Consider the following 25,055-nt stretch of genomic DNA (forward strand, 5'->3'; position numbering starts at 1 on the left):
TAAGTTGATTAAGGTGAAAAATGGAAAGAATCAGCCACGAATCTCATAGACAACGTACTTTGAACCGTGAGTAATTCAGTATATGAGAACAGGAAAATTTGCACTGAAAACTAATCAAACCATCAACATTTCAAGAAATGCTATATAGGAGGTTATTATTTGCAGGAAACTCCTTAGCTGCAACTTGTTAAGTTCCCATGTTTCAAATTCCCAACTCACTGAATCTTTAAAGCTCTGAACTCAATGGGCAAATTTTGGTGGACAATGTTCCACCTAAAGTTCCTACAAAACCTCATACAAGATTCCGAGATACTCGATGTTTTACGGAAACCAAAAGATATACAGTCACTGAAAGTCATTTGTACAAATTCTAGCACTAGATAGAAAAAAAAAGAAAAAACCTATTGCTTCAATGTCTTTCTACTGTGAGTCACTGGAAAAAAACTTACACAACTATTACCTTACCTATCAAAAGTTATATAGGTTTTCGGTGATATCACAACGAAAACATTGAAGTCTTTATTTTGTGTTCGACCAGGAATGGATGACTTCACTCCCCAAATCCTGTGGCCGTGCATGAAACAAGCCAACATCCCCAATGCAAGCAACGAGCTTTCTCTGTTCTAATCGACATCATCGGATGCTAAAACCAATCCACCACTTTGCTCTTGGCAAACAATCTGCAATTACGAGTATAACTTAACAATGGTACATCAGCACACATTTTAAATCTTATCGAGGGTCAGTTGGCTCCTTGAAGAGAAGTCTTTGAAATGTCATCCGCCGGGCAACCGACTGCATCCCCAACAACCAAAGGTATGTCCCCCGAAGGAGGGTGTTGTCTCCTGTGCTCTATCGAGAGCCAGCGTGCAATGAGCGGCTGCCCTGAGGGCTCTTGGCAGAGCACGGGAGACAAAACCCTCTCCCTAGGGATAATTCCTTCGGTTGTTGGGGGTCCGATTGGTTGTCTGGCTGATACTTCGAGAACTTCTCCAAAGAAACTGACCGACCCTCAACAAATCTTAAAATGGAAGTAGTAGACATCTTCACTATTTCAAAAGTAGAGGTAGGGCTCCCTATGCCATATCGAGGACTCTCAAAGTTTAGGCTGACATCAGTTTAGGCTTAATAAGCAACCAGAAACCCGAGAGTATCGAATATAATATACTGTAAGAATGGAGATTACTCATTGAAAAGCCATTTACCTTAATGTTAATGCAGAATACAAAGAATCTCTCTCTTTTATCCCATCGAAGTTTATCTATCAACTCGGAGAATGTTGTTGCATATTCTACTGCTGGTTGTTGACTCTCTTTGAGGATCAAGTGTCCATTGACCGTCAACAACAAATTTTATCTGCAATTTAAACAAAATGATGGAATGAAAGTCTTAAACGGTATCACTTACTATCATTCAAAAAACAAAGTATCAGTTTTAGGATATCTATAGGAATCTAAACAGCATAACATAAGCAGGGCAGCCCTTTGAAGTGAATTGAAAACCAAATGGTTTGGATATATGAAACAAAATATGTCGAAGTAAATACATTAATATGCCGGTTGCGAATATAGCAATGTAGCCACTAAGACAAAGTTATTATGTTATTCAGTGGTTCATAATACCTCGTATACCCCGGGATAAAGCCATAGCACCGTTGACCATATTTTGGACTTACTGGCAAGTATGTGAAACGTAATAAGTTCGAAAATCATATACTAATAATAGCAAAATGTGATCGCACATAACATATAATTTAATCTAAAAATACCAATAATCAATCAAAAAAGTTATTCGACAAAAAAGAACATGGAACACCTTGATTCAAGGGGGGTTTTAATGGTAGAAGATGGCTTAGGATCCAATTTAATCCGATGATGCCAACCATTGAAGCTACCAGATACTTCCACAATTTCACCATCTCCAGTGTATTCGAGTTGCACCTATTATTGTAGTAAAAAATTCAGTTTTGTTTGGTTTGATATCTACTTGAAGAAAAAACTATAATAACAAGAAGCAAGAAAATTATAGGGGAGATCAACACAAAAGGATAATATAATCTCATTCTCCGAATGATTTTAGTAAGAAAATAATAGGGTTAAATCATTATTCGGGGTCTGAACTTGGCAACACTCTCGCATTGAGGCCTGAACTTTTTTTAATCCATGTTTGTCCTTAAAACTTGATATTGTTCCCATATTGGAGGTTTGAACTAGGAAATTGTTCCCACATGAGGGCTTAAACTTTTTTCTGTCCAAGTTAGTCCCTAAACTAGGTAATTGCTTCCCATACTGGGGACCAAACTTTAGGGTTTTCAAGGAAATAGCAGGGACTAACTTGGACCAAACAAAAGTTCAGGCCCCAATGTGGGAGTAGTTGCCAAGTTCAAGCCCCAAAGATTTAACCCAAAATAATATTATGATCCTTAAAAATATATATAAACAAAATAGTGGAAAACAGAAAAAGAATGAAGAAGCCAACCAAGACTGCTACAAAAATGTACCTCTTGTAGGCCCAATAAGCTTTCTTCAGCAGCAAGCAATTCAGCATCCTTCTCAGAGACAAGTTTTTGAGCTTTTTGGATCTCTGTTTCAGCCTTGTTTTGCATGGAAGCCAAAGCAATCTAGAGAAAAAAAGAGTGGTAAGGAAAGTTATACTGAAATGAACCCTCAAAAAATGTGTAGCAAAAATGTGTATGTCGGACTTTATACAGTACATGTGCAAGAATCATAAAAAATGGTTTACAAAGAAACATGCCTTCAGAAAATAACTAATGTACCTTTTCCTTTTCAATCTGCTCCTTCAATAGGGATAATTCTAATTCCTTCTGGTGCTATTCACAAGAAGAGAAGCAATAAAGACGTTAATGGTTTATTTATGTTAAGGAAAAAAACTTTATATACCGACAAAACTACAGAGAAATAGTTAGTGGTAAGAGACATTATACATTAAAATTATATACCAGCAAAAACTTGAGATGATTAATCTCAATTATGGTGTCCCTTCCAGTGGTCTGCAACAAAGAGGAACATACAATGAGATATTATATGTGAAAATAAACACTGAATTTAAACCGAATTAGAAATTGAAAAACCTTGGAATCCAAATCCTCCCTCGAATCATCACTGTTTAGTGTTTGAGCTTCCATCTTGTCATAACTGCAAATAAATTAAATTCTGGTTCAACTATGTTACTTGGACAACACAGTATGTTAAATTTCTTTTTTCCCAAGATTTCTATGTATTTGGAGGGTCCTTGGAGGATTGTCAAACACAGGTATTTTGAGAAAAAAGAAGAGTCGAAGCAACATAAAAGTTTAATGACACTAAACCACTCACTGATCAGAAAGTAATACGAGCTTAATGAATGGCTAACCTCCAAGGAAGATAATCCATTGCTACGGGAGGAGCAACCTGCTTGGCAACTGTTGCACTTCCATTCGATTTGAAGACAGCATCATAGGCATTTCTCGAGTGATCTTCACTTCCTGTCCTTGATTGAGTTGCTACTTCATCATTAGTTTCATTTAATTTCTCGTTAACAGTATCTGCATAGCAAGCACCTACAGATACTTAACTTCATGTTTCGAACCGACCAAATAAAAAAAGTGGCAAATTTTCAATTTTGAAACATCCATTATCATTCTTTCCAGGAATGTACTAGCGTATTGAGGAAATACTAACAGCTGCTATTTATCTACTGAAACTTACACTCGATTGCATCCAAATCTCCATTCTGAACAAATCTCGCAACTTTTTCCTCCAAAATTGACATGGCCGGAGATTCTTCAGGCATGAAACTACTATCATCAGAATTCTGGTCCAGATTAACACTCAAACTCCCAGAATAGTTTTCCTCGAACGGGAGCAAAGTTGATGCGGAAACATCTTCAAGCACAGTGCTTTCCATTTCCATTTGATCTCCTGAAGTATACACTGTAGTTTCCCTCATGCAATTATGGTTATCGGAATCAATATCCTCTGCAACCAACTTATTCTCCATGTTGAAAACTTTGGTTGACAAAGGAACAACTTCGATTGCATTCTCCCTCTTTAGATATTGACCTTCAAAACAATAGAAACAGGTTACCACCAAAATTAAAGCGAGAGGGTTCATGCATTGGTAAAGAAATTTATATTGACCTTCAAAAGTATCTTCCGAATCACTGTTGGCATTGTGCTTTTGAACTACGCTTGTATCTGCAATAAGTCCATCGGTTTCTGGTGAGCTCGAAAGAAGCTTTTGGATAAGCTTGTATCCTCTCCTTCGAACAATGTTAGCCAGATCATTCCTAAAGAGGAACAATTAAGCAACAAGGTTTAAACTTGGTTCCTTTCATTTCAATCATTAGTAATTTAGAAACATATATATCTCCAAAATAAAAACTTGGTGTGATTCAAGGCCAAAAGGTTTAAACTTTTTTCATACAAACCCCCCAATTTCCCTAACAAATTAAATAACAGACAAAAACTTGATCTTAATCAAGACCAAAAGATTAAACTTTTCATACAAACCCCAAATTTCCCTAACAATTCAAATAACAAATCAGAACTTTGGTCTTAATCAAGGCTAAAAAGCTTACATTTTTCATTCAAACCCACAATTTCCATAACAATTCAAATAAACAATCACAACTTGGTTTTATTCAAAGCCAAAGTTCAAACTTTTTTCATACAAACCCCACAATTTCCCTAACAATTAAGACCAAAAGGTTAAACATTTCATACAAACCCCCCAATTTCCCTAACAATTCAAATAACAAATCAGAACTTGGTCTCAATCAAGGCCAAAAGGTTTAAACTTTTTTCATACAAACCCTCAATTTCCTTCACAATCCAAATAAACAATCAAATTTTGGTTTCAATCAAAGCCAAAGTTTGAACTTTTAATACAACCCACAATTTCCTTCACGATTCAAATAAACAATCAGGACTTTGTTTCAAGGCCAAAAGGTTAAACTTTTTCATACAAACCCCTAATTTCCCTAACAATTCAAATGAACCCTTTTCAAATGAAACAAAATAAATTAACAAAAACTATGAATTTTCAACAGTAAAATTACCTTCCATGCTGAGAAAGTTCTTTGAAGGAAGGAACATGACCCTCTGGAAGCCCAACCTCAGCTACAAATTCCCTTATATCATTACACAGTTCCTCATTACTCTTTACCTTTCTTCCACTCCTAATTCAAAGAAACAAATAACAAAACCAATGAGGAAACTAAAAAGGCAATTGAACCATTAATAAAAATAAAAAAAAAACTTTATACAAAAAAGTACAAACCTAGGTCTTTTAATAGAAAAGGCACATATTTTTAAGCTTCTTCTAGGTCTAAATTCATGGGTTTTCCAGCTTATCCATTGTTGTGGCTTTGATGAGAAGATGGGTTTATGAGAAGAGAAGGAAATGAAAGTTGGAAATTGAAACAAAGCTGCCATTGTGAGTGAAACCTTGTTGTAGCATTGAATACTTTATTATCGTTCTATAATGTTTTCATGTCAGACAAAGCAGACTTAGATTTGGGATACACAGGCTTTATAATATATAATTAATGATTTCAGGTTTGAGGCTTGCCGAAAACAAGGTGGTGGGTTGCTGGTGTTTTACAAGATTTTTTAGTTTAATAGTATCAATAGAGTTATTTTAAACTGTCAATTTGATGATTTTGTTGAAATGAAATGTCAGTAAAACATTATCTTTAAGATTTTTTTGTTCCAGTTTTTTCTGTGTTTTCCTTTTAGATAACTTTGAACAAGTATTGTCATTTGGAAGGCCCAAAGGGGAGGGTTTTTCTTGCCAAAATAGCCCACAAAGTTGTTTCCAATGCTGGGTTTTGAAGACAAATTGAGTAGCATAAAAGAAACATATTTAAAAGATGATCTTGTTTTTTTTTTTTAATTTCTCAAAGTATTTATTTATGCACATTCTATAGACCGTCAAGAGTTAAATATTGACCACGAATTTTAAAATTACTCCATACCCAATGCGAGGATCAAACCCTCGATTACTGGTTAATGTAAAGGAGACTTTTCTCATTTCACCAACTCTCGTGCTTTGAAATTTTATTTCACTTGTTTTGAAATTTATATAATATTTTTTTATAAATTATGTAAACTTTATACTATAAAATATTAAAATATATATTAATTTACTTATGTTTAGAAATTTAGCAAATGAATAAATATAGACAAATATAAACAAATTTAAATTAACTATTTATAAATATGAACATATTTTAGTTTTTAATTCGAGTTGATATTGGACAATTATATATAATATTGATGGAGGAAAGGCTTCTATTTTTTGACCAACCTTCTCGAAGCGTCATTCACCTGCCGACGATGGACATCGAAATGATTGCTTTCTCAAGGACTATTACTTTAGCTTTAGTAGGCTTTAACCCTCTTTTGTAACCAAAAAAGAAAGAAAGTACAAAGCAACTAAAAATATGTAAAATGCAAATAAAATCTATACTATATATTAAATGTTAATTGAGTTAGAAATTATCAAATATCTCTTCATTTTAGAAATAAAATTGTTATTTTAAGGGTATTTATGTCTTTTTAATATATATATATGGTAATACGAATTATGAAATTTGAACTCACGACATCATATTTTTAGATTTTGACTACTTAATATTTTAATATATATATGGTAATACGAATTATGAAATTTGAACTCACGACATCATATTTTTAAATTTTGACTACTTAATTATACAATTTCAACTAAAGTTATATTATAAATTTGTTAAATATTTATGTCTTTTTTTTATAAAAACTAAAAATGTATATACGCATACAATAATTATGAGATTTGAACCAAAGACATCATAATCTTGATTATCATTACTTTATAATTTCAATCAAAATTACATATGACTTTTATAACAAATTTTAATAAATTTATTATATAATTATTTTCACCCACATCGTGAATGTGTTATAATCTAATAATAATAGAATTAATCGATTTTAAAATTAAAAAAATTGATGAAATTGATTTATTGAAAACATCCTTATTTTTCACTTCACCAAAAAGTCTAGTAAATTTATTTATAGTTTGACCCTCCAATTTTTGCTCACATTTGAATTTGGGAGTTTTTTTCCACCGCCACTATTGCAAAGAGAAGGAAAATTACAAACAAAAAGAAAATGAAACCCCACATTTGCTTGCTTCAAGAAAATTAGCATTTTTCTTCTAGAAAAAAAATTATATTTTCTATTGGGACCATAGATGAACTTTAGCATTTTCTTGATATTTGCAAAGAGAATTATGGCTTTAAATAAATTCGTCCAAATATTAAAATATATAGTTTTTATTTAGGAGAGAATTTTACTTAATAGGGATAATTATCAAATTTATACATATATTTTGGTTTAATGTGCAATTTGATACATGAATTCTGATTTCGTGCAATTATACATATTTAAAGAAATGAATACATATATTTATTTCCATATTGAACTAATATAATTATTTGTGTATGCAATATATTAATGTAAAATAGTGTTACTTCGATAATATTGTTAGTGATTTTGTGAAAATTAAATTAAATCAAAGTTTCGTTTATAAAATCACACAAAATCAAAATCTATGTATAACATTGCAAATTGGATCAAAGTTCATATATAGTTTTTATATTAATCCCAAATTAATATGGTTTGACACGCTTTCATAATTTTTCCTATGGCTGATATTATTTTTATTTAGTGAAGGGTTCACTTATAATGGTTGGATTGTTAAAATATTAGTTGTAAAAAAAGTTATGGAAGTGTGTAAAATCATAATTTTACATACATGTAAATAGATTATTCTCCTTTTATTTATCATAAAATGCAAAAGTATTCTTTTTAATGTTTTAGTATTTTTTGAATAGTAAAATAAATTTTGGTTAGTGATGGATCGAGCTTGACAATATTATTTGAAGAGAGTAAATTGGGCTTACAAGATACCATTAAGTTAGCAAAATATGATTGTGGAATAAGTAAGGTTTAAACATGTAAAGTTGAGAGTGGAGAAAGAGGAGGGCCATACATCAAGTATTTATGAAGCCATGAATAGGAAAATTGGAACAAATCCTAAGAGTGAGTGTGCAATGGCAGGTGATGGTTAGTAAGGTGGAATAAGATTAAATGTGATTAAGAATAAAGCTAATCTAAGAAATACGAGTTAAAATACTAAAAGTCCCTCATAAGTTGTGAATGGATCCTATTCATAAATTTTAAGAATAGGAGTAATGACATGAATTTTGGGGTTTCAGAAGAGATTATTAATTTTTAAATTAATAAACTTTAATTATTGTTTGGGTAATAATGAGTACTGAACTACAATTAAAGAATGGAAGAAGCACTTAATAATTTTAGGGTAGGTTAAGAGATCTTTTAACTAACTTCAGATCTAATCTGTCAAGTCAAGCTCTTTAGAGCATTCAAGTATGAAAATAACCTCAAAATATTGTCATATTTTGCGGTTATTTATACTTCTTTTTCTTTGGTGTAATAGCACATTATGAATTTTTTTTTAAAAACATTATTCGAAGAATGTGCCTTCTCGAATAATATTGTTCTAATGATTAGTTATTCTGCAATGGAATCATTCTTGAAAAAGATTGTTTTAAATGGCAATTATTCTTAGAGCAGAGTTATATTGAGGACACATGGCAACACAACAAGTTACCCGAAAGACGCTCTTTTGATAAGTGTCAAAAGTAACATAATTTAACTTTATTCTTAGTGCATTTTTAGGTGATTATGTGATATTAATTGTGAATTATATACTCCTAATCCTTTTATATTCATGTTTTGATGCTTAATAGGGCAATTGGGAGCAATAGGAGTGAAAAACTAGTGGAAATTAGAACATTGGAGCATTCTGGAAGCTACACACATGCAACAGACTTTTACACGGGCAATCCACATGGCTATGTGATCATACGGGTGTGTATCCAGGGCGTGTTGATCTTGGGAACCGTGTGCACTAACAATTGAAAATCACGACATTTAGGATTTTTTAACATTTTAAGAAGACATAAATAAGGAAATAAAGTAGGGAAGTGTTGGAAAATCAGATTTGGAAAACACAGTCGAAAATAGGTTTAAGGGAAAATCAAAATTTTAATTTTTTTTCTAAAAACAAGAACTTGATTGTATTATCTAAAAATCATACATTTATGATTCATTTAGGATGAACACTTTGACCCAATAATCTTCTCCGCTATTCTCAAGCTCATGTCTGCCAAGTCTGGACTTACTTCAAATCAGAAAAATTTTCACAAAATTATCAATGGAACAATTTCGTAATTTCTCTAAACTTATTGAGTCACAAAATTATTCTAAACCAACTATTCTAAATAAAATTTGTTGTTACTAAATAAATATTAAATATTCACACCCGTAATTATGCCAAATCAATTTTGTTATTAATTTTAGAAGCACATTTTCTCACAAAATAAATTTATAATTTTATCAACCTTGTAATTTCGATTGCGGAATTACCAAAGAAACTTTCAAATGAGGTTATGGGTTTTTGATAGCTACTTGTTGCATCAGATGACTTATAAGTTTATATAACAAAATTTAATTCAAATTTTGAATAAAAAAATTAAAAAATTTCAGACGACACCGTTCTAGCCAAGGCAATGAACACGTCTGACTATAAAAGTCAATCATGAATTCATGGAGGATGAAATTAAAGAAGATTCTAAACTCAAAGAGAAGGTAACGACATCATATCATTAAAGATTAAACACATTTTCAATAACTTATATGGAAGATTGTTTATATATAAATATATGAACCACAAATTTTCCAAAGATATTTCTTTTGGGAATTCATAATTTGATTTTATTGCTCAAAAATTCATGTGATTGGATGACATATTAATCACATTTATTAGCAATCTGTATTTTAGCTAGGAACCAATCCAACTTTTATTAGAAGAAGATGTGAACATATTTAATATTCTAGTTATAGAAAATATATATTTAATTATATGTCTTTCCCCATAAAATTTTCTCTTGTTTTTTTTCTTCATGCCGTTTGTTTCTTATTTATCGCCCGCCTTTTTTTCTCTCTCATCAACCCTTTCTTTCTTTCTTTTTCTCATTCACTACACACGACTTCTCTCTTTTCAGTTTGCAAATCTATTTTTTGGGTATTTTTGTTGTCTTCACAAGTTGTGATAGATAGATGACGGCGCATGTTGTTCAATAAAACTTCACCGACCACTAGTAGTTTTTCTTGGAAAGTGTGTGGTTCTTTATTAACTTCTTATTTTATTTCTGATTTGAGAGTATTTCAGAATAATAAATAATTTCATATGTCAATTTGGACACGTGTTGTCTTAAATTTTATATCTTTTTTGTTTGTTTTTTCATTGTTTAATAAACCTTCAGTTTTAGAAGTTTTTATCTGCTCTTATAGCATATTTTTTAGTCTTGCTTATGAATGTAATTTTAGTTTTACAAGTGATTTTAGGAATGATTTTGTTGCCCTCCTCTCTAGTTTGGTGAATGCTCGATTCTTTTGTTGATTTTTGCTCGTCGATTTGAACCAACCAGGGCTAATTTCATTATCGTATTAAGTGCTTACAATCACTCCAAATATATCGTGCTTGAGTTGTGACAAAACCAATTGTTAACGTGCCATAATATTCTATTAATGCTGAGACTAAAGACTTTATTGTATTGATGGAGCTTGATATTCATCATCTACGACAAGTGTTTGCTATTTTTTTTCCGTCTGAATTTTATGATTCCATTCATTGAATGAATTAATGAATTTACCTTTCAAAAAAATTATAAGTCTTTCCCTTAATTAATGTTTTAACTTTTTAAGTGTCATTATAATAACAAGTGGTTCTAACCCAAGACTAATATTGTTTGAATTAAGAGCGATATTTAAATAAAACATTTTTAATAATAATGACATCAAATTCGATCTTGATTCAAATGCTTAGTTCAAATATAATAAATTTATATACAGACTGCAATTCCTATATAATATATTTAGTTACGTATATATATAAATTTCACGATAAATATAAGATTTGATTTTACTCTTATATTTATAAATTTATGTTTTTCAAATTTTACTTCCATGAATTTATTTATATTTCTTCAATGATTAAAGGAGGATTATAAATATAAAGGATTAATTTAGTTTCAATGGACATCTATAGATACGTCACAAATCATATATGACTTTTTTCCTTTGAACAAACTAAAAGTGTATAAACTATCTTTCAATATATATAACTATAGGCTATCATTTTCAATGTAAATTGTGTCTCATTACTTCTAATTTTAGTTGACTTTTGTATTCTTTTAAGCAACGAAATAGTAAACCAAGATAGCTAATTAGGTTTTAATAGTGTTGGACAAAGGTTTGAGGCTCTGAAATTTAAAGATTTAGATTTGAGTATTATCGTTTGTAATTATAATGTGAGTTTATTTTATTTTATGTGTATGTTTTTTGTGTGGGTTTTATCTGATTTTTAAAAAAAAATAATCTAGTTTTTATATAATTTTTCATCCGTTGTGCATTGTATTAGTTGAATTCTATATTATAATTAGTCAAATATATATTTGTATTTGTAATCGTACTATTTTTTTACTAGAAAAATTTAATAAAGAAAACACTAAGTTAAGGCTTAATAATTTGGTCCTTTTAGAGGTCTCCTTTGCATTAATTAAGAGTTAGATTGTATTTTATTCTCTTAATAAAAAATAGACAAATTAATCATTATACATTAAAAAAAAAGTAAATTGGTCTTTTTGTTAAAAAATTATCTATTTCTATTGTTAAAAACTGGTCCATGTATGTCAGAATGAGATATATGTGACACTCCACGTGTAACTTTCAAGCTACTCTAAATAGATAAAATTTTTAACATAAAATATCAATTTACTCTTCGATCTAATGTATAAAAATTAATTAATTTATTTTTTAAGTAAAAAGAAATAAAATGCAATCTATCAGCACCGTAATATGTGAAAACCGTCGTATGGAAACTTCTTTTCATATAAAAGAAGGCTTGCCATTTTGACTTTTGTTTTCACACATCCTTAACTCTTTATATATGTAACCATAATTTTTTGTTAGGTGTTACTTTAAAGCAGCTCTTGTTTTCTTCAAAAACCCAAAGTATATAACATAGAGATGGGAAGAGCTCCTTGTTGTGACAAATCTAATGTGAAGAAAGGTCCCTGGTCACCTGAAGAGGATGCAATGCTCAAAGACTTCATACACAAACATGGAACTGGTGGCAACTGGATTTCTCTCCCACAAAAAGCTGGTATGCATATGTGTGTATGTATGTATGTATGTATGTATGTTTTTTAATGTGTTTGGGTTTTATGTTATAGGTCTAAGGAGATGTGGGAAAAGTTGCAGATTAAGATGGCTGAACTATCTAAGGCCTAATATTAAACATGGAAAATTCTCTGATGATGAAGATAGGATAATCTGCAATCTGTTTGCAAGCATTGGTAGCAGGTATATATATGTTTATACACATATTAATCATATTTCTTGATGTGGGTCTTTTTTTGCTTTTTGCTTTTAGTATCTTGTTTGTTTCCTGAGAAAATTAACTAAGAAAGGAAAAGACAAACTTTTTTCTATGTTAAATTTCAAGAATTTTCTTTTTACAGGTGGTCAATTATAGCAGCTAACTTACCAGGTAGAACTGATAATGATATCAAGAACTATTGGAACACAAAGTTGAAGAAGAAACTTTTTGGCATGGTTCCTCATAGCTATTCCTCGTCAAGTTTTTCAAACATTACCACTGCTGGATCAGTTCTCCAATCACAGCAACAACGGGGGTTTTCCGCCAACCGGCTTGGCCAGAACAAAGACTCGGAGTTTGGATACGGTGGTGGCAGTGGTGAAAATCATGGTGATCAACAAATTGGCAACTTGGAGAGTTGTTTCTACAATGAAGGTGATAAAAATTACCACCACAACCTCATGGACTCATCTGGGGATGTTGCTAATGGATTTTCGAGTTCGATCGGTTCAATCGGTTCAACTATCGATTCAAACTTTTTGTATGGTGAAACAACATCATTAGATTATGGGATAGAGGGAATTAACCAGCAAATTAGTAGTACTTCTTCAAGTTGTGAAGGCTTTGGTTTTTATCAACACAATGCAAATGATTATCCATGTTAATTTGACAATTCGGGTGTTTGTGAATGTCATAATATCGTATTTCATAAATTATTAAAGGGTAAAAGTACAATTTCATTATTATATTGACATGTAATTTTATAAAAAATTAAGGAGTTAAATAGTAAATTTACTATCTTTTTGGGGCCAAGACTACTGTCATGTTCAATTCAACCGACCAATCTAATTAAGTTGCGATAATTTTATTAAAACGTTTTCTTTAATTTAAATGAAATTCCGTTGGTTAACTTTGAATAAAGTCAAGCATAAGGTGAGGGGTTTTTGGATCTTTGTGGAATTATTCCACAAAGTCTGTCAATTTTTTATATTTTTAGTACAATAAGCTAATAAAAATCTATGAAATGTGGGCACAATAAGCCAAAATCAATACATTAAAATAAGTTATCATTAAATAGTGGCCAATGTTGATTGTTGTAATGACTCAAGTGTAAAACATATTAATTTCATAAATATTTGTTTAGTTTATTGATAAATTATAGAATTTTTGGTTTTATGAATTTAAATTTTTTTGATAATTTTAAATATTGAAAATAAAATTAATTAGAAATTTGTTTCGTACAATATTTTTAGTGACAAAGATTATGAGTGATTTAAAAAAAAAAAAGATTGTTACGGAAAAGAGTATCTTTTCTTTGCAATGATGGAGAGAGTTTATAGAGGGGGCTTGCTATGTGGAATGAGTATTTTACTATAGGGGCGGTGTCGGGGTAGGGGTCCTGGCCCCTCTAAACGGAAAATTGTAAGTTTGACTCTTGAAGTTTTATAAATTTACAATTTAGTATATGATAAAAATTACATTTTGACCTCCCAAAGGTATAAACTAATAAAATGTTAAAATTAAAGTTTAACTCTTATAAAAATATGTAACTTAATTTCGGCTCTCAGAAAAAATTCTAACTTTGCCCTTGCCTTACCAAGTAGAGGTAGGGACTAAATGTAATAAGAAAGAACTAAATATAGTTGTAATTTGTCTTGAAGAGTTGGTATAGGATCTCTGAGATGTAACATGAATTCACTTTTTCTAAATTATCTCGAATTTGACAGTAATTACGCGACCCTGAATTAAGCGAGCTTTTATTTAAGTTAGCCTCTCTTGTTCTGATAAATTTTTTGACAGTCTGCTTTTGAACGAGACAATTTTAAAATGTTAAAGACTTTTTGACATAAGTAGCATGGAACATGGAAAGCAAGTTCCAATTTCAGTTGGAGAGGAAAAAAAAAGTAGGACAGCAATAATAAATAAACCCAACTAGCTTACACTTATATACATGCATACATAAATAAACCCAACTAGCTTTTATATATATATATATATTATATATAATTGAAAAGTGGAAGAGAATCCTCATGGGGAAGGCAGTCCAAAGAGCTCCAAAATCATATGATCTAAAAGATAATGATGCCTTTGGGTACTTCTATCAATTATATTGGCTAAATCAAAGAGAGTGAAATATAATATAGTTCTTCTGCCATAAGAAACATAAAAAAAAAAATCCATTGACCTTTTCACATTTTGTTTTATTACATAAAAAAATCTAATGGATTTTTAAAGATAAATTATTTCTAAGCATTTCATATCCATAGTATAGGATTAAATCGTAAAAATTACTTGTTAACGGTGTGGGAAAAAAATATGGATTATTTTTGAAACATTTCTTATAGTAACATCATAGACTTTCTTGAAATATGAAAATGTAATGATTTTTTTTCTCACCCCTTTTCATCCTTCATACCAACTAAAGGCCAAGGATAATATTAATAATGTTTGAGCATGGAGAAGTACATTTATCCTTTTAATTAAAGGTTGAGATAAGTTATGGATAGTTTTAGGTATTTTACAAAAAAAAATGTACAAAGACTAAATCCATAAATTAAATATAGTAAAGGGACTAAAACCACAATTTAACCCAAACTTTAAAAGAAATGATCTTCAACCCAATTAAAGCCCAATTTTATCTATGAAAAAGGCCCTAAGAACCTATAACATTCAAAGTGAATTAAGTCCAAAATATAATCATCTTGGTTATGCTAGGAAGGTTAAGGTTTATTGATTTTTATTACTAGTTCTCTCTCAAATTATTTTAAATTTAAAACCTATTATATATAAAACCTATCTTAAAGTCAAAGTAGCTTAGTTACATGATTAAATTACGTTATTGGGGTCGATTGAGTTTTAGTTTGATTGATATCGGTATTATCATTCTATATTTAAGGGTTGGAGAGGGACTATGGGTAGTTCTAAGTATTATATCAAAAAAATTCATCCATTCTTATTGTTTAAAATTGGCATGGCTGACCAGAAAGTTATATATGACATGTCGTATGTACCTCATTCTGACGTACAAGAATCAATTTTTAATAGTAGAAATAGATGAATTTTTTTGCTCTTTAATATAACGTATAAAGACTAATTTTTTTATTTTTTGAGTAAAAAAAGTAAATTGCAATTCGAATCTTAATGCAAGGGTCTCTATTGTATTTTTACCATATACATATGATATATTTATGTAATTTTCCTCTGGGGTCCAATCACAATCAGCACAGAATTCTCAGCAATAGCAGAAGAAATTTGCAGGTGGAAGCAGAAACAACATGGCAGGCTGCAAGAAGCGGACTTTGAAAACCCAAAGTGACTAAACAAAAGTATTGTTGAAGCACAGTGAATTTTATATAAAGATTTCATCTTTTTACCAATGTTGTATTGTTGTCAAAGTGCATTACACAGCGGGCAGCACCTAAGCAACAACATCATAAAAACAAAAAAAGAAGAAAGTGCATGCCTTGTTGGCTCTTTTCTTCAATTCCAAATGCTTCTTTGGACTGACTCACTTTCCCCCACACTTTGCTTTTCCTTTTTCCCTTTTTATTTTTTATTTTGTATTTTTTACATTTTGCCCTTTGTTTCCTATTTTTTACGTTTGCATTACATCAAACTTTATTCACAATTATATATATAGGGAAAAGTGGAAATTTTGTATTAAAATTAATTTTTTTATTTTTGAAAGGGGTAAAGATTTTTTCAAAAAATCTATTTAAAATAAGTTAAAGAGGATTAAATTGAATTGTTTAAATTTAGTAGACACTCAAATACAAATTAAATCATTCAACTAAGGGAGTCAAAGCCCCTACCAATCCCTTTGGCTATGTCTCGTATGTATGTATTCCAATTAGGACTTACTAAAATGGTTAGTTTGAGGTTTTGAGAACATTTATCTTTGGCTTGAGTCTAATCATTTGTAAAGTTTGCGTGTGCAAAATAGCTTTGAAAATAACAATCAATACATGATTTACGTAAGATAAGATTTGAATTTAAGACATCAAAATTTCAAGATCTCAACATTTATCAATGGTGCAAGCTCTCATTACGAGATTAATGTTTCATGAAATTCAAGTTTTGGGGATGCACATTTCTCTTTTATTTACGCCTCTTATAGGTTGATTTTGACATAAGATGCTAAGCTATTAAGAATTTTGATATCAAAATTTTAGAGATAACAACCCGTACATGAGTTAATATGATGAGAGTTGAATTTAAGGCATCAAAATTTCAAGATCTCAAATTTTACTAACAGTTCAAATCCTCATTACGAGATTAAAGTTTAATGAAATTAAAGTTTTTGATGCACATTTCTCCTTTATTTACCCCTCCATAGTTGTGGAGATAACAACCCCTCCATGATTTTCGTAAGATATGAGTAGAACTTAGGGCATTAAAATTTTAAGATGTTAGAGTTGTGTGACTCAAATTCTAAGCGATTGCTTGCAAGTTAAGTTAAACAAAAATATATTTTCTTTCTAGAAGATTTAGTATTTATTAGTATAATATATTTAGCATTTATTAGTATAGTTTATTTGACTTGCTAATTTAGCCTATAAATAGGTTCTTTTACAATCTTAGAAAATACACCCATTAGAAATTAGAACTCATAACACATTTAGAGAATTTTGTGTTTACGTTTTGAAGGTTCTTTGCTTTCGGGTTTTCGGGGTTTAATTTTTTATCTCCATCTTTTGTACTCTTCGTTCTTTTGCCATTATAGTAAAATTATCTTTGCCCGTGGTTTTTTATCCTCTTTGGAGGGTTTTTCCACGTTAAATTTATGTGTTCAATTTCTCAATTTATTCTACTATTTTACTTGTTAGCTGCTTAATCGGATTGAAATCCTAACAAGTGGTATCAGAGCTAGTTTAATTTTCATAGATCAGCCCGTTCAAAGATGGCAACAACAAGGTTTGAAATTGAGAAGTTCGATGTGAGACAAATTTCAATCTGTGGCAAGTTCGGATGATGGCAATTCTAGTTCAATCAGGCTTGAAAAAGGTTGTTACTGGGAAAAAAGCCTGAGAATCTAAATAAAACAAAATGAGAAGAGCTTGATGAAAAGGCTTTGTCTGCAATCCAGTTGTGCCTCGCGAATACGGTATTGCAAGAGGTATTGATGGAGAAGACCTCATCTGCCTTGTGGAAAAAGTTAGAAACTCTTTATGCGACTAAGTCTCTGGCTAACCGTTTAGTGTTGAAACAACGTCTATTTACATTTCGCATGAACGAATGTGAGGTTCTTAAAGATAACATTAGTCAATTCATTACTCTTTTAAATGATTTAAAGAATGTTGAGGTTCATATTAAAGATGAAGATCAGGCTATGCTATTATTGTACTCTTTACCCCCTTCATACAAGTCTTTCAAGGAGACCCTGATTTATGGCAGAGACAAAATCTCGTTCGAAGATGTGAATGGTCATTTGTTGAATAGAGACAAAATCGACAATGAGTTTAGTTTGGATAGCAAGGCAGATAGGCAACCTTCTGTTTTGGTAGCATCAAATAAACGAGACAAAAGGTGTCGCTATTGTAAAAAGTTGGGTCACGTCAAAGCAGATTGTTATAAATTGCGAAATAAAAGAACTGTTGAGAGTAACGAGGAAGATGTAGCTGGTGCTAATTTGGCCGATGAAAACGATGATGATTTCTTGCTAGTGTCAACGAGCAATAACTCCAAGCTCACGTCCGAGTGGATCCTAGATTCGGGATGTTCTTTCCACATGTGTCCCAATAGAGAATGGTTCTCCACATACAGTTCGGTTGAAGGTGGAGTTGTGTGCATGGGAAACGATTTATCTAGTAAGGTAATTGGTATTGGTACTGTTAAAATTAGGATACACGATGGGACGATTGTGACACTCTCAGATGTTAGGTATGTACCTGATTTACGAAAGAATCTCATCTCATTGAGTATTTTAGACTTGAAAGGATGCAGAATTAACATCGAGTCGAGTGGCATTAAAGTATCTCGTGGAGCTCTCATTTTGTTAAAAGGTAAAAGAACCGGCAGTCTTTATATTCTGGAAGGTTCTACAGTGACCGGTGAAATCGGACGTCTCTCGTCCGTTACGGAGTCGAAGTCAACTCGTTTGGAGCAGAGGCAACTTGGTCATAGGAGGGAAAAATGTATGACTGTTTCGTTAAAGAGAGGTTCTCTTTTAGATGCAAGTTTTGAAAAGTTAGGGCATTGTATTCATGAAAATCAGACCCGAGTTAGTTTTGTTTTGGCAGTGCACAAGTCGAAGGCTAGAAGTCTTCCAACTTCTAAGCACAGATTCGACTCAATTAATTCCCTGCATAGTTCAAGATAGGCCCGTAGCGGGCTTTGGCAAAGATGGCGTTGAAAGAATTCATGTCAAGGTGGAGATTGTTAGAGTTGTGTGACCCAAATTCTAAGAGATTGCTTACAAGTCAAGTTAAACAAAAATATATTTTCTTTCTAAAAGATTTAGTATTTATTAGTATAATATATTTAACATTTATTAGTATAGTTTATTTGACTTGCTAATTTAGCTTATAAATGGCTCTTTTACAATCTTAGAAAATACACCCATTAGAAATAAGAACTTATAACACATTTAGAGAATTTTGTGTTTACGTTTTGAGGGTTCTTTGCTTTCGGGTTTTCGGGGTTTAGTTTTTTATTTCCATTGTTGACACCATTTTTTAGGATGAAAAATGGGGTTGACTTGGGTTTTGAAAAAAAGAAACGGGAGTCGCCACCAATCCTCTTTTTTTATGAGGTGCGATTGGATCACCTCGAAGAGGGGTTGTTTTTAATAAACGGTTTGATTTTATTAAAACAACAAGTTTGGTCCACGAAATTCAGAAAAACGGGTTCGGGAGTCGGTTACGCACGAGGAAGGATTAGCACCCTCGATACGCCCAAAATTGGTACCTAATTGATTACTTAATGTCTTAATGTCAAAAATTGAGAACCTTGAAGAATTTTAAAAATACGATTCTTGTATTAAAACGTTGAAAATTTTCAGGAAAAAGGGGATATTTCACGTTATTCGAGAAAGAGAATCATATCCAGTAAGTTAGGACACAATGTCTCAAATTCCCGATACGCGGATGAAAAATGCTTATTTAAAAGATATTTTATTATTTTGGTTTTAGAAATAAATCAGGCCCAGTAAGTTAGGGCACGATCTTTTCTTAATTCCCGAGATCGTTTAAAAACTTGAGTTTGAAAAGATTCGTGTATTTAGATTTATTATGAAAATCGAAACCCAGTAAGTTAGAGTACGATCCTTTCGAATCTAAATACGAAATATTTTTAAAACAAATTTTGTTATATCGAGTAAAATAAAACACGAAAATCGTAGTAAAAAATGTGAAAGCAAATTACATTGTTGTTATACGTGGTAAAATCATAATACACATAAAAATAAAAAATAATACGAGCAATAGCAACAATATAAAATAAATAGAAGTCATACCTACAATCATATAAAATAACAATATATATAAACAAATAAATTAAAACATTCATTCGAAATAATAACGAAAATGAAATAAATAAGTAACAAATACAATTAAATATAAAAAGATATATATAGACATAAACTAAAATATGTATATATATAAATTAACAAAATGTATAAAGTATATTTTAATATATAAAAGAAACGATAAATGTGTATATATAAAAATATGTACATATATATGGGTGTATAAAACTATGGAATATGAAAATAATAAAATACATATAAAAGTAAGTATATATATATGTTGAAAAATAAAAGAAAGTATGTATGTACAAATTAAAGTTTAAAAATAATGAAAATATACGTATGTATACGAATAAATACGTTAATTTTGATACATGTTAAAAAATATATTGAAAATGTATATATATATATATTTATGTAAATTAAGATATACAAAAATATGTATATACGTGCATATAAAAATATATATACTTATAAAATAAAAGGATATGTATGTATATAAATTAATAGTAATATGTGTGTATATACGGATTTATAAAAAAAATATATTTTAAACTATAAAGATTATATATAAATATGTATATATTTAGGAAAATGAAAATATATATATAGATATATAGATATGTACATAAGTTGTAAAATATATAAACTATATAAGTATATATGTTATAAAAACAATGTATGTATATCACAAAAATATACGCATGTATATGTATATATGTGCCGAAAATTTAAATAAAATAAATATAAACAAATAGGTAATAATAATAATAATAATAGGACTAAATCAAAACGGAAACGAAATCTCAGGGCTGAAATCAAAAATGAAATAGAGTAAAGGATTAAAATGTGAGGCGCGCGAAAAGGGAAGGACTGAAAAGAGAAATATTCCCTAGTCCTAGAGTGCAACGTTTCAGCGCAAAGGACCATACATGGTCAAAGGACCTGATTGAAACAGAAACAAAACTCGCGGCCCAAATCAAAAAAAAATAAAAGGTTTGATTGCATTTCAACGCGAGATGGAGGGACTAAATGCATAAATTACCCATTAAGGACAAGCATGTGCAAGATTCCCCACTAATGCGTCGTTCATGATTGAAAAAAAAGACCAAAAATGTTTTATATTTTTATTTTTTCACTTTTTGAATTTGCTAGAGGAAAAAGGCTCTGCCTTCTTTCAAACCACCATTTTTTCAAACACCCAACACTTGGGTTTCTTAACACCTTGAGTGCCACCACGCCACCAAGACCGACGGCCGACGATGGAAGAGAAACCCCAGCGGCACGGTCACGGCCAACTCCGGTGAGTTTCTCCTCTCCTTATTTCTTTTGTTTTTATTTTCGTAAGTAGAAAGAAATAAAAAGAAATCAAACTAGATGTAAAAACACACAAAAATAAAGAAACGAAAATTACTTCTCCGATTCAAAGTTTATGTTTTTATTGTTCTTGTGTCCGTAAAAAGAGAGGAAGAGCTCCCTTTGCCGGCCATCGGCCACCGCACTGGTCGCCGGACGCCGGTGACGACGCCGCCGTTCGCGGTGGCCGGAAAACCAAAAAAAGCTCCCTTTTTCTCCTTTTTGTGAATAGAGTCCAGATCTGGGGTTAGAAAAGCCGAAATCCCGGCAAAAAGGGCCGAAATCGAAAGAGACCTTTCGGTTCTTCCTCTTTCCACCGCCGCCGGAAACAGGTAAACTCCTTTTTACTTTTATTTTTTATCTTATATATATGTGTGTTGATTGAATGATAATAAAAAAGAGAAAGAAATACTATAGAAAACCGAAATAGAACGAAAATAAAGAAAATGAAAAAAAACAAGGTGAATCACCTTCTAAAGCCCCCTTTTTTATTTCTTTCAATTTTTTCAAAAGCCGAATCTTCTCTTTTTTTTGTTACAAAAGTCCCCCCTCCTTTTTTTGTTTCTCTTTTTTTTTCCTTCCCCAGGTCCGATTTTGCTTGTGGCTTTTATAGCCAAAAATACAATATTCTGTTAATGTTTATTGCTCCATTTTTTGTCCTTTTCCTTTGCTTGTTTGCAGGTGCGGCAAAAGTCATGGTGGTGGTAGACGGTATGGGGGTGTGTGATGGTGCTGGTGGCAGACAGCATGGGAGAGTGGGAGTGGTGCTGGTGGCAGACAACATGGGAGAATGGGAGTGGTGCTGGTGGCAGACAACATGGGAGAATGGGAAGAGGCAAGTGGGAGTCTAAGGTTTTGGGATTGGGCTTGGATGTTGGGCTAGGTTGATTTTAGGTTTTGGGTTTGAGGATGGGTTAAATGGGCTTGGGATTTTATTTTGGATTTTATTATTTGGGTTATTTTGTTGGTATGGGCCTGGGCAAAAATGGGCTTTTACATCCATCTTTTGTACTCTTCGTTCTTTTGCCATTATAGTAAAATTATCTTTGCCCGTGGTTTTTTATCCTCTTTGGAGGGGTTTTTCCACGTTAAATTTGTGTGTTCAATTTCTCAATTTATTCCGCTATTTTATTTGTTCGCTGCTTAATCAGGTCGAAATCCTAACATAAGATCTCAACCTTTTTCGACGGTTCAATAATAGTATTAGAATTTCATGAAATTCAAGTTCTTTATGCACATTTACCTCTCTTATAGGCTAATTTTGACATGTTAAGCTATTAAGAATTTGATGTCAAAATTATTAGGTTCAAGACTCATCATATGTAAATACTACGTGAATTACAAAATAGTTTGAGAGAACCCATATATAATTTAATTAAGATGGGAGTTGAACTTAGAGCATCAAAATTTTAAAGTCTCAACTTTTACTGACAATGCAAATCCTCGTTACGATATTAGACAAAATTTAAATTTCAGATAGACTTTTCTCTGTTATAATTACCCCTCCAATAGGTTGATTTTGACATAAGATGCTAAGCTATTTAGTTCAATAATTCAACATGCACATGCACCACAAACTTCTTTTTTCTAGACTCAGCACCGATTCATTCAAAACGTTACCCACAAATCTTTTCAAACTTTTCTTTTTAAATTATTTTGGTTTGGGGGTTTTGGGTTCGGCCCCATTTGGGATTAAATCAAACATTATTGTATAGCTAACTTCATAGCTAGGAGCAATGCTTTTAGACTTTGGTTGCCTCAAACAATAGTTTTCACATGCTTCTGTGTTAGATTGGGACTTCTCATATATTAGAGTCCATTTATCTTTATTGAAGTTAGATTTTTAATGTCTTAATCAATTGCAGAATGGAAAACTACTCTTCCACTTATGAGTTAGGCTAATAAGTATTGAAAACGAGGGATGGATATGAATATTTTTTTAGAAATTAAATATTTGAGTAATTCTTAGTTTATGAATTTCTTATCAAACAAATAATTAATTAAAATGTTATTCTGTTGATGGAAGGTTGATTCTTTTGGAAGAAATTTTTGAAATATTGTTTGTTTGGAATCGATAAATCCCTCAACAGATTGATTTTGTATTCAGACTCTGTAAATAGTTTAAGGCTACTTGAAGAGGCAACAGTCCAACAAAATTAGAACACCTCGTCAAGATGGATAATGCGAGTAAGATTTGACCTCACAAGTGCCCTACAACATGGTAGCATAATTGTTCACAAGTACTTTATATATTGGAGGGGATAGGCTCAAACCCTAGCAAACATAAATGCTCACATTTCCTTGATAAGTGGTCGTTCTCTACACATGGTCTGCCCTAATAAGAGACTCTCACTTTATTAAACTTATCACTTTTTCAAACTCTCCACAAATTAAAAAAAATAAAACCAAATAAAAAAATTTACTAACCCAAAAAATTACTACCCTAAAATGATTGCATTAACAATTGAGTTAATCTTCAAGTTTGAAGATATTTTATCTTGACATTATCAACATCAATTTTATTTTAAGAAAGCTTTAGTTCCAGTGATGAAAATGACCTAATCTTTTTTTTCTGTTATGTTTCTTCCTTTAAAATTTTTCATGCATGAACCATGATCTCATGGTAGGGAATACCACACATGTTGAGCATATGCAAAGGGTCAACTCTTGTTTCTTAAGGCAACAAACTTTTTGAGTTTGCTTTTATAGGGCTGCTAATGTTTCCAATGCTCATCCAACATACTATTGGATAGGTTAAAATATGTTTTGGGAAAATCTGAAATTTAGTTTTTATATTTTTATTTTAAATTTCATATTGTTAATTTTTTGTATTGTGAAAATTTTAACAGTGTTAACTGTTGAATCTAAATTTTGAAATCTGAGAATTAGACGAATTAAATTTCTGAAAATAAAAGTATAGAGATTAAATTCTAAATTTTCAAAGAATATAAAGACTAATAACATGTTTTAAACATTCGGATATGACAATTCATTCCTCAGTAAACACTAAATCACACTTGGAATAACAACAATTAAAATTAATTTCGAATTCAATCATTAAACAATTTATTTCAGAAAAATAATATACGAAAAATTAAAATTAAAATTTTGCATTTTATTTTTCATTTAGCATGCTAAAAAAGAACCCATTAGGTGGGTGGAAGAAAGGGATTTTTTAATACCAATTGTGACATACAGCTTAGCTTTAGCAATCAATCTCTCCATGACCCACACTACACAAAGGAGATGACCATACCATGTCCGTACAACAAGAACTCGTTGAGTTGAATGGTTAATAACTAAGGTGATTAATTCAATAATAACTTTATTAGTTGAAATATATTGAAATTATTAAATGGTTAAAATACATTATAAGTTTTTGTATTTTTTATAAATTTGAAATTTAGTCTTTATATTTTTATTTTAAGGAAATTAGTCTCTCTATTTTTTCAGACTTCAAAATTCAAATCTAACTGTTAACACTCTTAAAATTATTTTTGTTAAATTCAAGTTCATTATAATGTCATTTTATAGTCACATTACTATCAAGTAGGGGCGAAGCCAAAAAATCATTTTAAGGAAAGCGGAATTAAGTTGTATATTTTTACGATAGTAAGAATGCAATTTCAGTATTTTAATAACCTATACCTTTATAATTTTTAAAAGATTAAATCAAATTTTTATTATGTGAGGGGCAGAGTGCAAATTTATCATTATTAAT

General features: G+C 31.0%; 2 protein-coding genes and 1 long non-coding RNA gene across 13 annotated transcripts; 2 read left to right on the top strand and 1 right to left on the bottom strand.

The window, feature by feature from the left end:
• Window positions 1-219: 219 nt before the first annotated feature.
• On the bottom strand, window positions 220-5,916 carry LOC107886804 (protein PTST homolog 3, chloroplastic). Of its 11 annotated transcripts, none has more exons than XM_041115132.1 (14): window positions 5,281-5,662; window positions 5,060-5,179; window positions 4,140-4,288; window positions 3,708-4,061; window positions 3,373-3,544; window positions 3,092-3,155; window positions 2,960-3,010; window positions 2,777-2,830; window positions 2,501-2,620; window positions 1,816-1,940; window positions 1,623-1,674; window positions 1,206-1,356; window positions 1,051-1,108; window positions 220-680 (listed from the first exon to the last, which is right to left on the bottom strand). In XM_041115132.1, exons 1-12 carry the CDS (start codon window positions 5,433-5,435, stop codon window positions 1,258-1,260), a joined length of 1,515 nt encoding a protein of 504 aa, XP_040971066.1. In that variant the 5' UTR covers window positions 5,436-5,662; the 3' UTR covers window positions 220-680; window positions 1,051-1,108; window positions 1,206-1,257. The 11 variants fall into 11 exon arrangements, with proteins under 11 accessions (XP_040971066.1, XP_016666369.1, XP_016666368.1 ...); XM_016810880.2 differs by having other exon boundaries at window positions 2,945-3,010; XM_016810879.2 differs by lacking the exon at window positions 1,051-1,108 and having other exon boundaries at window positions 2,945-3,010; window positions 5,281-5,916.
• Window positions 5,917-12,106: 6,190 nt separating this feature from the next.
• On the top strand, window positions 12,107-13,324 carry LOC107886806 (transcription factor MYB36-like). The gene is made up of 3 exons (NM_001326729.2): window positions 12,107-12,297; window positions 12,368-12,497; window positions 12,656-13,324. The coding sequence occupies exons 1-3, from the start codon at window positions 12,162-12,164 to the stop codon at window positions 13,176-13,178; spliced, it is 789 nt and encodes a 262-aa protein (NP_001313658.1). The 5' UTR covers window positions 12,107-12,161; the 3' UTR covers window positions 13,179-13,324.
• Window positions 13,325-20,778: 7,454 nt separating this feature from the next.
• Window positions 20,779-22,495, top strand: LOC107888120 (uncharacterized). The gene is made up of 3 exons (XR_001681287.2): window positions 20,779-21,281; window positions 21,442-21,666; window positions 22,016-22,495. It is a non-coding gene; the product is annotated as an uncharacterized lncRNA (long non-coding RNA).
• The last annotated feature ends 2,560 nt before the right edge of the window (window positions 22,496-25,055 follow it).

Source organism: Gossypium hirsutum, chromosome A01 (assembly GCF_007990345.1).
Source record: "Gossypium hirsutum isolate 1008001.06 chromosome A01, Gossypium_hirsutum_v2.1, whole genome shotgun sequence".
In the NCBI taxonomy this organism is placed as follows: Eukaryota; Viridiplantae; Streptophyta; class Magnoliopsida; order Malvales; family Malvaceae; genus Gossypium; species Gossypium hirsutum.